Raw genomic sequence first — 17,471 nt, forward strand, 5'->3', positions numbered from 1 at the left:
ATCTCTAATTATACGGCTGGTATCGATCCCTGTTCAACCTTGGTTCTCGATCAACGTCCCTTTTGGTAACAGACACGGAAGGAGCCCCCAGCTGCTCGTCTTCGACTCTAATCTTCGATTGATATCGATTATGTACATTGGCCCGGGTAACAGCCGGGTACTCAATCAAGTTCTGCTTCAACTGTTGTGAAGCCACTGAGCTTCGTTCATTTAGTCCTTGAGTGAAAGCTTGAACGGACCAATCATCGGCGACCGGTGGTAGATCCATTCATTATATTTGGAACCGAGACACAAACTCTCTAAGCATCTCGTTATCTTTCTGCTTTACCTTGAAAAGGTTCGACTTTCTAGTCTCGACCTTTATGGCTCTGGCGTGTGCTTTTACAAAAGAATCTGCAAGTATGACAAAAGAATCGATAGAGTTAGGTGGTAAATTATGGTACCATATCATTGCTCCCTTTGACAGAGTTTCCCCGAATTTCTTTAGTAACACAGATTCGATCTCCTCGTTCTCTAGATCAATCCCTTTAATGGCACACGTGTAAGAGGTGACATGCTCGTTGGGGTCGGTCGTTCCATTATACTTAGGAATCTCGGGCATGTGGAACTTCTTGGGGATCGGTTTGGGAGCCGCGCTCGGGGGGAAGGGCTTTTGTACTAACTTTTTGGAATCCAAACCCTTCAATATTGGTGGTGCCCCCTGGATCTGATCAACCCTGGAGTTATAAGTTTCCACCTTCTTGTCGTTTGCCTCGATATTCTTTTCCCCGGACTCTATCCGCTTTGTCAGTTCATCGAGTATTTTTATAATTTCGGAGTTAGTCCCCGATTCTTGTTCATTTGACCTTACTACGGCTGGCCCCGTTCTGTGGGTGACTTCTTGGGGTGGACCGGGCTCAGCCCTGCTTGGTGCCTGGGTTTGGCTCTGCAACTGAGCTCATACCCAAAATGCAGCATTTCAAAGATCATACGTAGGATGATCCTGTCTTCTCCGATATTTTGGGTATTTCGAGCTGCAGATCGGGTTCCACCATGGACGCTGTTTTCAGGACCCGTATGTTGGTTCGCGTCGATGGCCACATGTGAATTAACGTCAATCGGATCCATGACCCGAGTCCCAACGGGTCAGTGGGTGGCCTTACATCACCGGGCGTCACGTTGTTATTCTCACCTTGATGGCCAGATCCGTAGTCGATATGCAGGGGCAGTAATTGAGAGTTCGTCATCTTTAGCCTGAAATCAAAGACACTTCAAAGAGCAAGTGTAAAATTGTGTGTTTTATAGAGATTTGTATCAAATAACTACTATTATCCTTAGCTCCACGGTGGGCGCCAAACTGTTTACCCAAAAATCGGATAACAATTGAATTTATACACGGCTCTAAGGATACGTGATATACCTTGGTATAAAATTAAAAATATATATATTAATATTGAAATTAACTGTAAAAGAAATAAATGCAAACCAGGCGAATCAATTAGCCTTGGCCCTCGAGTCAGGTCACTCTCGAACCAAGTGGAGATTCCGCTAGTATATGAACAGAGTAACAAAATATTGAAAGCTGAAAGAAAACAATGTATAGCTTTGTATTGCGTGAATGTAATCCCCCTCTACAAATGATCAGACCCCCTTTATATAGTAGGGAAGTCCTACTCTTAATATAATTCTAAATACAATAAGGAATCTCATGATAGGTTAATTAATTGGCCTCTCCTTGATGTGCGTCAAGATTTTTGCCGAGATTCTCGCCCAATTGCGGATATTCCGGCTTTCTGTTTTTTGGCTCGATAAGCTTTCCTCGGTCTTGCTCGATCTCTATTTTGCTCGGTCTCGATCTTGATCGGTCTCTATTTTGCTCGATCTCGATCTTGGCCGATCTTGATCTTGATCGGTCTCTGGGTCACGAGCTCGGCAACCTAACTTCGCATCATGGCTCGATACTACACGAGGTTGAACCTTGGTCTATCATGTTCCAGTCTCGATTAGTCATACGAAGGGCAAGCTCGGTTTTGACCGTATACAAGTATATACCACATAGCCACTTTTAGGGCGTTAGAATACCGCCAGTATTTTTAACGTAATTGAAAATAGTCAGAATTTAAAATGCGACAATTAGTTAAAATGTAGCACCATAAAATTCAGGAAATCCTAATGGAATTCGAACGGCTGCAAGTGGAGTTCGAAAATTTTAAAGTCGAGCTCCTGCAAGTCTATGGAATGCATGTTCAATGAGGGAGATGTTTTATTTAGCAATTATTTCGAAAGGAAAAATTTGTTATAAATTATCCTCTTCTTAGATGCGTGCGGCTTATGGAATGCATATTTAATGATCGAAATATTTTGCTTAACAGCTATTAACACTATTGTTGTTAGGAATGAATGTTTAATGATGGATATATTTTGTTTAACAACTATTAACACTATTTTCGTAAGAAGGTTTGACAAACATTTCTCAGTTTAAATTTTGCTTTCTTCAGTGGTTAGGTACTTGTTGAATCATATGTTTGATAGTTTAGAATGGCATATTATAAAAGAACAAGAAAATTAAACAGATGATGAAAATTGAGGACCGTTCAAACTTCAAACCACGTGTCTGAAGTTAGGCTAAACCACGTGTCCAAAGTTTTGAACTGCCAAAAGTCCAAAACTTAACTTCATACCCATAATCTAAAGTTCGAAATGCCATTCAAACTTCAATCTCATAAAATTAAGCTTTGACAGTTGAAATTCAAATCTAAAATTTGAAGTTCGATTTTAAAGCGATTAAACTTTAAATACTTTGATTATATTCTCCGTTTCAATTTATATGACACATATTACTTTTTGAGATTCAAATCGTGTAAAATTTGACTAATATTTCGAAATATTACTTTTTAATCATATTGATATAAGAAGAATTGCAACATAATACTTTTTATATATTATTTCAATATTTTAATTTTAAAATATTAAATTGAACTAATCCAATTTAATTTTAAAAATGGATCAATTTAACTCTGAATAAGCCAAATGTGTGATATAAATTGTGTTTGACCAAAAAATATGAATCTTGGTTCAAATAATTAAATTTATATAAATGAGGGTTAATCTTAGCTAACAATAATATCTCTAAGATGGAGTTCTTGAAAAAGCAACACATATTATGTAGATATAGTAGGACAATGGCGGTAGCATGCAATAAATATTCTAAAAATCAAAGGTAATAGTGTAGCATTCAATATCAATGAATAGCAATAAATGACATTTAAGTAAATAAAATGAATGAGTCACCCAAGAAAGGATGGAATAAGTGGATGTTCTTTCTCACAATGATGAATGATAGACAATCCCTTAAATATTTGAGTTATTCTCGGATCTAGTGAAAAAGTATGGACAAGAATCTCAGTGAAAATGTGATGTTTGTATCTTAGCAATGAGATCCGATTCTCTTTCTCAAGTCAAAGTGTGTTTTTTACAAATGAATATCACATGTCCCTATCATTATGTCTCTTTTTATTTATAGAGAACATGTTCCTAAAAATTCAAATAGTACAAGTGCACAGAATATTCACTTTTGTGTCCTATCTCGAAACTAGCTGTTACAGCTCCGTTAAGGGTGCTCGACCTCGGCCTTGATGAAAACTCTTCGACTTAGGTCTTGCTAACTCTTTTATCACGGTCCTACTAACTCTTCGACCACGTTCCTGCTAACTCTTTGACCACGGATTTTGTTGATAATTAGATTACTTCGACGTGTGGCATCACATGAATGTTTTACTAACACTATTTCGACTAAAAATAAATTTTTACCCATACAGTTAGTCCTTCCGCTTATCGAGGTTGTTCCCACGGACGATGTCGGTGAGCAGACAATGTCGTTCATAATTCGATTTTATAGAGTTGGCTGAGGTCGTAGTCGTGAAGACGGGGCTACGTGGCCTTCTGAGGTTCGCATATTTTGAATTTTTTGAATTACCCGGGAAGCCTGTCGGAGCCATCTGGTCCAAGAGAAGAAGTGATGTCATGACATCATGCGTCATAATGACGACATTTCCTAACGCGTTGCATCGATTTAGGTGTGACTCTTGATTGGCTCTGTCGTTTCAATTTCCGTGCTAATTATGACCCACCGTTTCGATTCTGGTGCCTCCCAAATCTTATAAATAAGAGAAGCTTTGTCGATTTTGGAACTTTTTAAACTCTTTCTTATTTTCTAGCACTAGCTTACCCTTCATCTTCTTTGCAGAGCCCTTTTTCTCTATGTTTATGTGATTCACTTTGTTCCTCATTCCCTCTTTCTTGTTATTCTCTTTCACTATATTGCATCATGTATAACGTACCTTCTGAGGCCGGTGAGGGGAGTCGTGTTGCCCCCTTGGCAATGGTATTTCCTTCTCATGAGGAAGGTGCTTCTGCCGTTGTTGAGGATGAAGCATTCCCGATGGTGGAGGAGATAATCCCGCGTAATCCCGATTCCAGGTCCGATCTTACTAAAGTATCAGATGTTGCGCCTGGAATTTTTAAATCACTGATGATGCCTAAAGAATTGGCGGAACTCAAGGCCAAATTCGGCCTTCCTAGCCATGCTGAGCTGATCCCTGCCAGAGGAGACGTGGTATAGGTACACCGCCCTGGGTACTGCACCCTTTATGCATATCCATTCCTCATCGGACGTTCTCTTCCTCTCCTCCTGCTAGTGGAGGAATTTTGTCGCCATTACGGTGTTTGCCCAGCTCAGCTTTCACAGTACGTCTACAAGGTGATAAAGATGTTGACCAAATTCGTCGAGCTGGCCGGGGTCGACCTGACACTACAACACTTGATACACCTGTTCGCCCTTGGCTTTTATAAGGGGATGATGTTGAACCTTCGCCACTGAGGAGGAAAGTGATTGGTGATAAAAATGGATGATAAAGCTAATCATCAGTTTCTGGCTTAACTTCTTCTTCGTCAGGACCAAGGGCGTCGTGGCCAACATCAACGGCTTTTCCGAAGCTTGGAACCACACGCGTGAGTGCCCTATTTCCTTTTGTTCTTACTTTTGACTATGAGTTTTGATTAATGATGACTTTTTATTTTCCCCTTTGTAGCTAACAATCCTCCTCCTCCTCTGGCCCCTTATATTTCTGACTGGGTCGAGCGACTCCTCCCTCATATCGTACAGATCTGTGATTGGCCAAGCTTTTTCAAGAAGTTCGGGCATGCTCTCCCTTCGACTGGTAATTTCTTATCTTTGGCCGCGGCCACTCCGTCCCCTATTATATGCGAATTCATTTTGTTGACTTAGTACTGCCTATTTTTCAGGCAGGGGTTCTCGAAGGAGCCGAGCACCAGTGCCTTCTTTCCATAGGGCGGTTGCTGCCTTTTTGATTTCGGCTCCGGTTACGACCATTGTATCTTTCACTTTGGTCTCGACCTCGGCTACCGTAACTCGGGAGCCCATCTCTGTTCCTTCTGTGACTCCTGCCTCCCGACTTGGGGGACACTTTTTCTCTCAGAAGTTGAAGTACTTGAGGTGGTTGATATTCCAGTTGTTTGGTAGTTGCTTTCCTTCCATTGTCTCTAGTTGGAATGAACCCTTGTTCGCTTTGGCTCTGATATTGTATGAACTATCCCAGTTTGTTCCAGCTTGCCTTCCTGGAGGTCTTTGCTCGCTTGAGTTTTGGCTTTCAGTACGTAGTCCCCGAAATTAAGTGGTCGGACCTTTTCTTTCTTGTTGTAATAGCGTTCTGCTTGTTGTTTTCTGGCAACCATTCTTATGTACGCCATATCTCTTTGTTCATCGATTTCGTCGAGTTCTTGCCTTCCACCCTCGTCGTTACTCATACCGCTTTCATGAGAGTACCTTAGTCTGAGTTCTCCGACCTCGACCGGTATAACTGCCTGGGTCCCATAGACCAGAGAGTATGGTGTCTCTCATGTGCTCGTCTTCGGAGTTGTTCGGTAGGCCCATAACACTTCTGGTAGTACTTCTGGCCATAGCCCCTTGGCATTTTCGAGTTTTTTCTTCATGATGTTTAGTATGGATTTGTTGGAGGATTCTACTTGCCCGTTACCTGCTGGGTGATATGGGGTTGAGAGTATCCTCTTGATATGCCATTTCTCGAAGAACTCAATGATTTTCTTTCCTATGAACTAGGGTCCGTTGTCACAGTTGATTTCCTTGGGTAGGCCGAATCGACGGATGATGTTTCTCCATATAAAGGTGATTACTTCTTGTTCCCGTATTTGGGCGAACGCTCCTGCTTCCATCCATTTAGAGAAATAGTCAATTAAAACCAAAATTAATCGTACATTGCCTCGCCCTGCTGGGAGGGGCCCCACAATGTCCATTCTCTATTTGATGAACGACCAAGGGGAGGTGACCGAGTGGAGGTATTCGCCTGCTTGGTGAATCATCGGGTCATACTTTTGGCATTGTTCGCATTTACTCACGAAGTCTGCGGCATCCTTTTTCGTGGTGGGCCAGTAGTAACCCGCCCGTTTGAGGCATCTAACCAGTGCTCGATAGCCAGAGTGAGCTCCGCAATGGCCTTCGTAGACTTCTTCGAAGATGCGCTGGGTTTGGTTCAAGCCTAAGCACTTCGCTAGATAGCCGCCATAATTCCTCTTGTATAGGTCTCTATGAAGGAGACTGGCCGCTTGTATTCTTAGTTTTTTGGCCTCTTTTTTGTCGCCTAGGAGTGTGTCATCCTGCAAATATGCGATACGACCAATCAAACTTTGGACTTGTTTCTTGGTGGTTAAAAGTTCTGGTATCCTCTCGATAACTTTGATTTGGTCTAGGTTGGCCTCGATCCGACACTAGAAAACCTAAGAACTTTCCCGAGGCTACGCCAAATGCACATTTCTCCGGGTTCAACTTCATTCCGTATTGTCTGATTATGTCAAAAGTTTCTTTCAAATGATCGATGTGATCCTCTGCCCTTTCAGACTTGACCAACGTATCGTCTATATATAGCTCCATGGTCTTACCGAGCTGGTCTTTGAACATCTTGGTTACCAATCTTTGATAAGTATCCCCCACATTTTTCAGTCCGAACGACATGACCCTATAGCAATACATTCCTTGGTAGGTGATGAATGTGGTATTCTCTTGGTCTTTTTCCTCCATAAGAATTTGATTATAGCCTTAGTAAGCGTCTAAGAAACTCAATAGTTCGTGCCCGACTGTTGCGTCGATGAGCTGGTTGATGTGGGGTAATGAGAACAAATCCTTCGGACATGCTTTGTTCAAGTCTGTGAAATCCACGCACATACGCCATTTTCCATTTTTCTTTTTGACCATCACTACGTTGGCTATCCACTTAGGGTACTTTGACTCCCTAATGGAGCCATTTTCTAACAGTTTTTCCACCTCCTTGCGGATTGCATCGTTGATGGAAGAGTTGAATTTATGCTTGACTTGACTTACTGGGGGGTGGAATGGGTCGACGTTTAACTTGTGTGTGGCAATTTCCTTTGGGATGCCCGGCATATCTGCATGGCTAAAAGCAAACAAATCTACATTAGCTATTAAGAATTGACTGAATTTACCTGGTTCCTGGAATTTACAGCCGATATAAGCCTTCTTGCTATGTTCATTGAGGTCCAATTGAATGGGGTCGAGGTCTTCTACGGTCGAACCTGTAGCCTCGACCGTGTCGGGATCCATGATGACATCCCCATCTATTCTTGTTTCGACCTCGACCCTGTTGATTGCTATGCTTCTTTTTCTTTGTCTTTTTTCTGTTGGGTGGTTGTGCTGTCCAAGGTAATGCGGTAGCATTCTTGGGACGTGCATTGTTCCCCGCGTATGCTGAATATCCCCCATGGTGTTGGGAATTTAATTACTTGGTATAGGCTGGAGTGGATGGCTCTCATGGGGTGTATCCATAGTCGTCCCACTATGGCGTTGTACGTAGTGGCCTGGTCCATGGTGTGGAATATCGTCTCCAGAGTCACACCGCCGGCCAAGATCGAGAGTGTAATTTCACCGGATGTCCGCTCAGCTGCATTATTAAAAACCAGTTACCATGATGCAGCACGACACTATCTTATCCTCGAGCCTCATTTGGGTAAGGACTCGGGGATGGATAATACACGCACCGCTTCCATCGTCCACCATGATGCATTTTACATCGGTATCTAAAATGCATAAAGTAATAACGAGGGCATAATTATAAGGGAAAGTCAAACTGTCGGCATCCGACTCGTCGAAGATGATACTTTTTCGAGTCCGTCGTACCGCTCGTGGGTGATAGACCGCTTGAGCTTGTGAGTGCTGGTGAACTTCACGTCGTTGATAGAGGCATCGTCGTCGCCGCCAATGATCATGTTAATGGTACGAACTGGCGATGGCGTCTTTGGCGGGCCTTGATGTTCATGTCCTCTAGCATAATCGGTCCTTCCCTTATCGCTTAGCATCTCTTTGAGGTGCCCTTGTCGTGACATGTTTACGACTTATTGGCTAAAGGCTATTCAATTTTCTGTTTTGTGCCCGCGTTCTTAGTGGAACTCACAGAGGGCGTCGGATTTTATGGTGTTCGGGTCTGGCCTCATCTTCAACGGCCACTTTACTTTTGTTCCGAGTTTCTCTAGAGCGTAGACTATTTCTGTAGGCGACACACAAAAATTGTGAGCAGATAATAAAGGAGGCATACTTATTTTGTTCCGATGAGTCCCTGTCCTTGGCCTGGACGGGCCTTTTTCATAGCTAAGGGAGGGTGCGGCGGCTGCCCTGACATATGGTTGGTGGCGTTCCCTGTTAGGTTATGGAATCGGATGATCTCTTCTGGTACTGTTTCTTCGTTCTTTTCTAGATTCGGCTTGTACCGAGGTTAGCCGGTGAGTTGGTCCGTTGAGGTCGACCTCGTCTGCTCGGACCTCCGTACAATAAGCATTGTGGATTTCGTCCCAAGTGATTGGAGGATACTTCATCAATCGACTCAACAGTTTTCTAGTTGCTCTTGAACCCTCTCTACTCAACCCGTTCTGAAAAGCTGCGACCACCATCCCTTTGGATACGTTTGGCAGAGTCATCCTTACTCTGTTGAACCGGGCAAGGAAGTCCCTTAGTCCCTCTCCCAAGGATTGCTTGATAGCAAATATGTCATTTACTCTCGCCTCGGCCCTCTTAGCTCCGGCATGGGCGGTTACGAACTTATCGGCCATATCTTCGAACGTTTCTATGGAACGGGCTGGTAGCTGTGAATACCAATACCCCTCCCGTGAGGGTTTAGCCAAACTTCTTTAGCAAAATAGAGGACACTTGTTCCTTGGTGAGGTCATTGCCTTTCACGGCGGTGATGTAGTGAGTCACATGATCTTCAGGATCGGTCATTCCGTCGTATATCTTGAGGTAGGGCAGCATTTTGAAGGTCATTGGTATGGCATGCGGGGCTGTATCATCGCTATACGGGTGCTCTACGAACCTATCGGCGTCCCTTTTTGGCAGCAGCTTAGGAGCTCCCGGTATCTTGTCGACTCGTTCTTGGTGCTCTTTCATCTAGTCACGGAGTGCCTTATTTTCATTCTCCATTTCTTCCATCCTCTTTAGAATGATAGCAGGGGCCTAGTCACCTGCACTATCAGTAACATTGTGAGTTATACCTGTCGTTGGAGGGAGGGGTCGGTTGCACTGCTTGTCTGCTTGTTGTATCGCGCAAGCCCTTGCGGTTTCTGCAGTCATTCCTGGAGCGAGTTTGTTGAGGACTCTTGCTAGCGTGTCGGTCAACCACGCCTCGAGGAGTTTTTTCACAGCTGGGGGCGTCCCATCCTCTGTAGACGTGTAGGCCCCTTTTTTCGCTCGATTTTATTATGCTGCAGTGTGGGGTGGTGACCTCTCTCGCCTAGGGGACGCGTTGGGCGTCGTGTCCTCACCTACTATTTCACAGCTTTCGTGATGACATTCATGAGGTTGGTTGGGAAGTCACTTATTATTTTTGTCCTTTCTCCTTGGTTACCTGCCATGTAAGGTTTTGTATACACAAAGAAAGGATATCTCAGTGTTTTTTTGACGTTAGTAACTTGCGCTAATTGTAGATCTAGAGGAAACTAAAATTTTAACTAAGAAATTCCCACAGACGGCGCCAAATTATTTGATCAAAAAATATAGATCTTGGTTCAAATAATTTAATTTATATAAAGGAGGGTTAATCTTAACTAACAATAATATCTCTAAGATGGAGTTCTTGAAAAAGCAACAAATATTACGTAGATATAATCGGACAGTGACGGTAGAATGCAATAAATATTCTAAAAATCAAAGGTAATAGTGTAGCATTCAATATCAATGAATAACAATAAATGACATTTAAGTAAATAGAATGAATGAGTCACCCAAGAAAGGATGGAATAAGTGGATGCTATTTCTGACAATGATGAATGATAGACAATCCCTTGAATATTTGAGTTATTTTCGGGTCTAGTGGAAAAGTATAGACAAGAATCTCAGTGAAAATGTGATGTATCTTAACAATGAGATCCGATTCTCTTTCTCAAGTCAAAGTGTGTTTTTTTATAAATAAATATCACATGTCCCCTATCATTATGTCTCTATCTCTTTTATAAGGAACATGTTCCTAAAAACCCTAATAGTACAAGTGCAGAGAATATTCACACTTTTGTGTCCTATCTCGAAACTAGCCATTACAACTTCGTTAAGGGTGCTCGACCTCGCCCTTGATGACAACTCTTCAGACTTTGGTCTTGCTAACTCTTTGATCACGGTTCTGCTAACTCTTCGACCATGTTCCTGCTAACTTTTCGACTACGACCTTCTTTGATAATTAAATTACTTCGACGCGTGTCATCGCAGAAATATTTTACTAACACTATTTCTACTAAAAATAGATTTCGACCCGTACAAAAATTAATAATAAATTTTAGGTAGCGGTGCTAAAAGCCTAAAAGCGACTATTGTGCACTTAGCCACAACAAATATCAAAGGCCAACAAATTTAATAGAATCGCCTCTTAAACCGGATTGGTTTTACTAAAAAATTAGCGGTATTGGCAATTCCACGTGGCCATATTATATACATTCTCAGTGACTAGTAATTGAAGCTCCCTTTAAAGAATTGGGAACTAGTGTTTGATGTAAATTGCATTGCAAGAAGAATTTTAAGAGCAGAGGCAAGGGCTAATTTTAACTACCTTTTTTATCTGGCAAACTGATTTTTGAAATTGGTTCCAATGAACATGGCGTTCACTGCACCCGCGAGGTTCGCAGGTTTAACTGTAACTCCGTCGGCTCATGCTAGATTTCGCCGGCAATTCACTCCGTTTGCAACTTTATCAACTCCGCCGACCACCAGCAGTAGCAGCCGTGAAACGGTGGATTGGGTGAAGGCAACTGCAAGTTTCTTTGAGGGTGATAATCGCCCTATTATGTTATTCGATGGTATGGTTACATGTAGCATGGTTTATCCTCCTATTTTTTCAATACCCTTGATTTCCTACATCACTTTTCTTTGTCAGTTCAATTAGGAATTGATGTTATATATAATAAATTATAGTGAAAGTAAAGGGTTTTAATGCTGCGGAGCAAGATTAGGCATTTAGCAATTAATTTTCTACTGTTTAATACCTCCTTGGTATTATTTTATTGAGTAAAAGTTACCTCTCAGAGGGGAAAAAAGGTATTTACCATATAATGATTGAATTTGCTTGCTGTTTATTTAACAAGAATGTGATTTTAGGTAATTTTCCTGCTCCTTGTTGCACAACATAAGTATCCCAAGCTCCCTAATGCTCAACTTGGTGCCTGCGTTTTATGAATTTGTCAATTCTCAAGCACAACATCATCATTTTTATTTTGTCTGTGTTGATGTATTTGAAACAAATTTTCAAGTTTTGACCACAGCTATTCCAAGCCTCAGAATTTCTCCATGTTATCATGAAATGCAAGTTTAAAGTTTATGATAATCGATCTCGGATAGTGTAGCAATCCTCTGTTTGGTGGTTTTGGACAACATAGCGCGTGAAACTAATTAGAATTGTTTTGCATGTCTTGCAGGCGTGTGTAATCTGTGTAATGGAGGTGTAAAGTTTGTCCGTGATAATGATAGTACAAGGTTGGTGTTCTCACCTTTTCTTGTTTTTGGCTGAAAGGATGTCTACATTCAAACTTCCTTCCCTCTGTACAATCAAGCTCTTTAAGTATGGTTTATTTTTATATGAAAGAAGATATCTGTCTCAGCAAATTTGATGGCTCTTGATCAGATATTCTAGCTGGTTTACAAAGTTATGTGTCGTGACCGGAGCTATGTGCTAGTTCTGCTTTCAGAAATTTACTTTATGTTTACCCTTAATGTTTGTTCTATCATACTCTTATCGTCTTGGTTAGTGTTTAAGAGGTCCCTCTGCTGCATAATTTTCCTAAATATATTTGGTAATATTCTACTTCAGATAGAACATAGAATGGAAATTGAAATGGTGAGCCCAGGTCAAAAGACGTTGTCTCTTAACTATTTGATGAATAAAAGGCTCGCATTGCTTATTAAGAAGAGTCTGCTAAGAGAAACTATCTGAGCTCATCTAATTAGAGAAGGGAGTGTTATTGACTCTTACCAGTCAGGCTTCTTAGTGTAATCATCATCAGTTGATGTTCCTTGATTTCTTGATTCTCATGAAGGTTACTACTCCTTTAATTCCACATTCCGTCGATATCCAGGAGAATTAGGTATGAAGCTTTACAAAGTGAAGCAGGGAAAAATCTGTTGAGGAGATCTGGCAGAGCTCCTGATGATATTTCAAGTGTTGTGCTTGTTGAAAAAGATAGGTATGCTGTATGCTCCAATTAAAAAGGGATATGTATGCTGTCTAACATGGCTCTAATGCTGAACCAAGTTTATTCTTTTTTAATATTTTTTAGGTGGGAGGGCGAGGGTGGGACAAGGATCATAACTCTATACTTAGTGCACAAACAAACTAAACACAAACTTTTTTCAACTTCGACTTGAATTTTTTCTCAGCTAACTCAAATTTTGTCCAGATGCATACTAAAATGGCAGTAATCACGGAATGAGTAACTAGTGAAGACTGTATTCATTTCAGGTCTTATGTGAAATCCGAAGCTGTTCTGAAGATTATGGAGTACATTAACTTGCCTTTCCCTCAGCTAGCCTTTTTCTTACAATTTGTGCCTCTGTAAGTTTTCACTGTTCTGATCCCAGTTTTAACTTAGTGGAGTATAAGAAGAACTTGCTTCATCTTCTGGTGCTTAATTCTTCCCTCATTTTAGCAGATTCATTCGAGACTTTGCATATGATAATGTTGCCAATAACCGTTATGCACTCTTTGGCCGCTCTGATTCATGTGAGATATAACTGGAGGTGCCAAACACTCTTTAGGTGCTTCGGTTCATGTAAGAATTGAGATGGCGCAACATCATTTGATTGCAGACATACAGAAACTGGTACTTTTTCTATCATGCAAGTAAAATACTCTCTTGTATAGAACAGAATTTGATATAGTTTATAATCACTTGCTGCTATCTGCATATTTAGAATCTAAACTTCTCTATTCTTATCTTATTATATGGCTCTGGTGTTATGATTAGTTACACAATGGAGAAAGAGAATGCTGGACAATAGATCTTATTAATTTGATTCTATATTAAAGTTCTTATTTTCTATCTGACATCTTGTTCTGACAATTAATTGTATCTTTTATGTTAGGCGCTGGTAAAGGGAATTTGCGATTTTGTACATAAGTTCCAACTCTAATATTGTAATTGTACTGTAAAATACTAAAGGTCCGAATGAAATGCTCTAGGATTTATTTTGTCCCTCTAATTCGGATATAATGTTGCATACAAAGATAAAAGTAGCTTCTGAGCTTATCGGAAAAAGAATTAATTGTGGCTCTAATTAGTTATTCGTTAATGAATTTGTATCCATAAGCCTTGAATCTAGTGATTCCCTAAATAGCAGTATAAATATAAACCTACAACAGTTGATCCGCATGTTTTGCATAAAAAAGTTTATTGTGGCTGTTGAACCTATCAAGAAAAGCAAAAACAGTGGTGGCATTTCACTAGTTATTGGTTACAGAAACTGTATCCATAAGCCTTGAATCTAGTAATTCCCTAAAATAGCAAAATAGCTATAAACCTATAACAGTTGAGAATAATGGTACAACATCCTCCCAGCCCACCCTATATTTTATTGTTGAACAATAAGGTATGTTTTGTAACATCATAACTATGGCAGCAGACAGTTCACAACAGGCCTAGTATGAGTGTGTCTTCCATGAGCATTAACGCACTTGGCATGAACAGGGTTACCCTTAACAGATGATATATACACATGATCGACAAGTATGTTTTTGCAGCCAACAGTTTCGCTGCAGCTCAGATTTATCACCTCGTCCATCAGGGAAGTCCCTGATATTCCTCTGAATGCTATGTCGCTCAATGCAACTGCAGCTGTCTGTGTTAAATTAGTCAAAACAGTCACTTAGTAATGAAATTCAACTGTTAGTAAACAGTTCACTAGAAATTGAACTTATATACACTGAAATTTTAACATGGCTACTATATTTTAACTTGTTATAGCAGGTAAACTATCTTGTTTTCTAGGTTAGTAATGTCAAACTGTTGGAAAGTAGTTCACTAGTAATATGCGGATGCTGACTAAAGAAGTATCAACTTGTGCCAACATTTGCAAACAGTATTCTTTTTCTATTTTTATTTTCTTGGTTTACTTTTCACATTTCAATGTTAGTGTATTACAGTAGTAAATATATGTGGTCTCACATCATTTTTGCAATTGACTCGGCTGGGGCAGTAAAATTGGTCGATGATGATGGGATTGTTGACTGCAACCAATTTTATTCCTTCAAAAGTGATCCTCCTTGCATACCCTTTGCCTCCCTGTTCCATTTGAAAACTAACATGTTAGCTAGTTATGGCTGTAAAAATGAACTGCTTGTATTTGTCAAGTTTAAATGACTAATATTGTCAGAGTATTTTGCAACTGATGAAAAAACGAAGTGCACATTACCTGCCAGGTCTTAATTCTTACTCCTGTTAAGGTGTCTTTAATCGTGCAATTTCGTACGCGCACATCTTCCACAATTTCAAATCCTCCTTCTCCCAAGGATCCAATACTACAGCCATAAAAAAAATTCAAAACTTTTATGTACAATTTTACAACATTCTAGTAAACTGGATTTGAAAAACCAGTAATTAATTAATTACCTAATACCATGGCCTGGTCCGCATGTTATGCCGCTTATATTGACATTGGACGATCCTCCTCCTATTGCAATACAGTCATCGCCTATCATAATTCATTGCCCAAATTATAATAAAAAGCAAGTAAATTTTGTACTCTTAACTAAAAGTTGTAATTCGACAGATAAATCAAAAAGGGGTAATAGTAAAAGGATTTAACTTATATACATTGACTCTATATTTTAACCATTTATAGTACATGCCACTTGCTTTACTTTTAAGTTTAATTTCACTTATTAGAGCAGCTATGATAAGTTATATTTTGAGTGACTTGACATTGTAAAAAAGTTGTACATTATAAAGATTCTTTTACATTGTTAGTGAGTAGAAATAAATCTCATAATGAAAATGTACCTGTGGCAATGAGAGAGTTGTGTATTCGTACGTTTGTGCTAGCGGAAACGTCTATCCCATCGGTGTTGGGACTGTCACCGGGGGACATAATACGAATATTAGCGATGCTAACTTCATTGCAAGCAGTCAATATGATATGACTTCTAGCGCTTCTAATAAGCGTTACTCCCCAAACTCGAAGCCGGTCGCATCGTCTGAAAATCAATGCCTATATATATACGAAGATCATCACATTATGTGCACACATATATAGAGGAAATTTGAGAAATAGATTAACTGTATACTCACAGTTGGTCCTTTGCATTGTGTTTCCTGGCCAAAAAATATTTCCATATGTAAGACATTTTGCTAGATATCTAAAGGTTTCTTTTCAGTTTTCACCATAGAAGCCTTTGAAAATATGCTTTAATTAATGCTTACTTGGGATGGGTTGTTATCATCCAAGCAAGGATTAGACCACCATACATGGCCTTGGCCGTCAAAAACTCCATTTCCATTAACAGTAAGATGGTCGATATTCTCGAAAATGAGCCATGCATTGGTTGCACGTCCATCCCATCCCGATTTTGAGTTAGGTGCAATTATATTTCCTGATACCTGCAAACAGACACCACTAACAAAATAAGTTATCAGATATCTCAGCATTGTTTTGATCTAGCTTAGTTATATGAGTTTAACTTTTATACATTGATATAATCAGGTTACTTAAAAGATAATTACGTATAACTATTCGTAATAAATAGAATGAAATAGAAAACTGATATTGTGTCACACCAAGTTAAATTACGATGTAGTGTTAGAATTTGACATATTGTTTGTGGTGTATAATATAAATCCTAGTTAAATATGCTTGTTTGTTTCTTAATAATGTTGAGCAAAAAGGCTGAAGGGAATGACCTGAATATGGATAAAAGAGGGTTTGCAAGGACCCTCAAATGTTGAAGGCGTCAGTAAGAATTTCTTTTTTTCTGGTATAACAAGAATTACACGACTCGACTCCGATTGACAGACAGTTTCCCATGCCTTGAGGAAAGCCTGCATAATATCCACAGTTCAAATTATACATCCATGTTTAGAAATTCTCACATATTCGAGGAAATATATAAGAGTACTTGTAGTTGCTCTAAATCGGTGTAAATGCACATATAAGCTCGAATGCTAGAAAATTCAAGAAATAGTAATGGTTTTTACTTACTGGGAGATCATCCGTTCTTCCGTCTCCGACTGCCCCAAAATTCACGACATTGAAAGTTTTAATGTCGTCAGCACTCCATACAGGAGAAAACATGCACAACAAAACCAAGAAAATTCCCAAGTAAACCTGCAAATTAAACCACATCATCATGACCCAAATGCTTTAGACCTAGTACCGAACCTAGAAATTTTTCAAAGTTGTTTTAAAAATCCACGATAAAGAGTGTAAAATATGTGTTATATATCTCTAAACTATAATATTTTACCTATGTATACAATGTAATTTTTCGACGAATGGTGGTCAATTGACCACCTTTTGACCGTGTGGCTTCACCACCGTTTAGACCCTCGGGCAAAAAAAACATTTTTTAATTAATTCTCTAATGTAGCATATAATTTTATAAATTATCATTTATGTGCGAAAAATAGAAACAACTCAATACAAAAGAAATAATTAGCGATCAAATATATGGACAAACACAAATAAGGAATTTTAGATTTTAGTTTTCGGTTAAGATTTTCAGTAATCAAAGGTAAACAATAACAAGAACGCTTTTGTGTTATATAAACTGAACTCACCATTGTAGTACCAGCTAGTAAAAGAACCATGCATAATCAGAATGTGCTGCAAATCTTCTAGTTATATAAATAAGCATAGAAAGATTAAAAAGCCACGATACCCTCCACACTTAAGATTGAAGTTTCACAACCTTTTTCGCATCAAC

At 39.7% G+C, this 17,471-nt stretch overlaps 2 protein-coding genes across 6 annotated transcripts; one reads left to right on the forward strand and one right to left on the reverse strand.

The window, feature by feature from the left end:
• Positions 1-10,936: 10,936 nt before the first annotated feature.
• On the forward strand, positions 10,937-14,672 carry LOC104111805 (DCC family protein At1g52590, chloroplastic). Of its 5 annotated transcripts, none has more exons than XR_001972394.3 (6): positions 10,937-11,361; positions 11,977-12,034; positions 12,634-12,741; positions 13,017-13,109; positions 13,207-13,377; positions 14,174-14,672. XR_001972394.3 is itself a non-coding variant. In XM_009621568.4 (5 exons), the coding sequence occupies exons 1-5, from the start codon at positions 11,154-11,156 to the stop codon at positions 13,286-13,288; spliced, it is 549 nt and encodes a 182-aa protein (XP_009619863.1). In that variant the 5' UTR covers positions 10,937-11,153; the 3' UTR covers positions 13,289-13,601. The 5 variants fall into 5 exon arrangements, 2 of the variants coding, with proteins under 2 accessions (XP_009619863.1, XP_070053706.1); XR_001972396.3 differs by having other exon boundaries at positions 14,177-14,672; XR_689808.4 differs by lacking the exon at positions 14,174-14,672 and adding an exon at positions 13,640-13,756.
• Positions 13,971-17,471, reverse strand: LOC104111806 (probable polygalacturonase At3g15720). Its single transcript, XM_009621570.4, has 10 exons — positions 17,326-17,471; positions 16,748-16,873; positions 16,450-16,587; positions 15,973-16,149; positions 15,841-15,864; positions 15,553-15,760; positions 15,163-15,244; positions 14,966-15,071; positions 14,719-14,835; positions 13,971-14,392 (listed from the first exon to the last, which is right to left on the reverse strand). The coding sequence occupies exons 1-10, from the start codon at positions 17,353-17,355 to the stop codon at positions 14,165-14,167; spliced, it is 1,236 nt and encodes a 411-aa protein (XP_009619865.1). The 5' UTR covers positions 17,356-17,471; the 3' UTR covers positions 13,971-14,164.

Source organism: Nicotiana tomentosiformis, chromosome 3 (assembly GCF_000390325.3).
Source record: "Nicotiana tomentosiformis chromosome 3, ASM39032v3, whole genome shotgun sequence".
Lineage (NCBI taxonomy): Eukaryota > Viridiplantae > Streptophyta > Magnoliopsida > Solanales > Solanaceae > Nicotiana > Nicotiana tomentosiformis.

Coding starts and splice junctions, on each gene's coding strand:
- LOC104111805 (XM_009621568.4), top strand. CDS start 11,154: ATGAACATGGCGTTCACTGCACCCGCGAGGTTCGCAGGTTTAACTGTA. Junction 11,362..11,976: donor CCCTATTATGTTATTCGATG/GTATGGTTACAT, acceptor CATGTCTTGCAG/GCGTGTGTAATCTGTGTAAT. Junction 12,742..13,016: donor GTGCTTGTTGAAAAAGATAG/GTATGCTGTATG, acceptor TATTCATTTCAG/GTCTTATGTGAAATCCGAAG.
- LOC104111806 (XM_009621570.4), bottom strand. CDS start 17,355: ATGGTTCTTTTACTAGCTGGTACTACAATG. Junction 16,588..16,747: donor GAAGAACGGATGATCTCCCA/GTAAGTAAAAAC, acceptor GATATTATGCAG/GCTTTCCTCAAGGCATGGGA. Junction 15,072..15,162: donor GGACCAGGCCATGGTATTAG/GTAATTAATTAA, acceptor TTATGGCTGTAG/TATTGGATCCTTGGGAGAAG.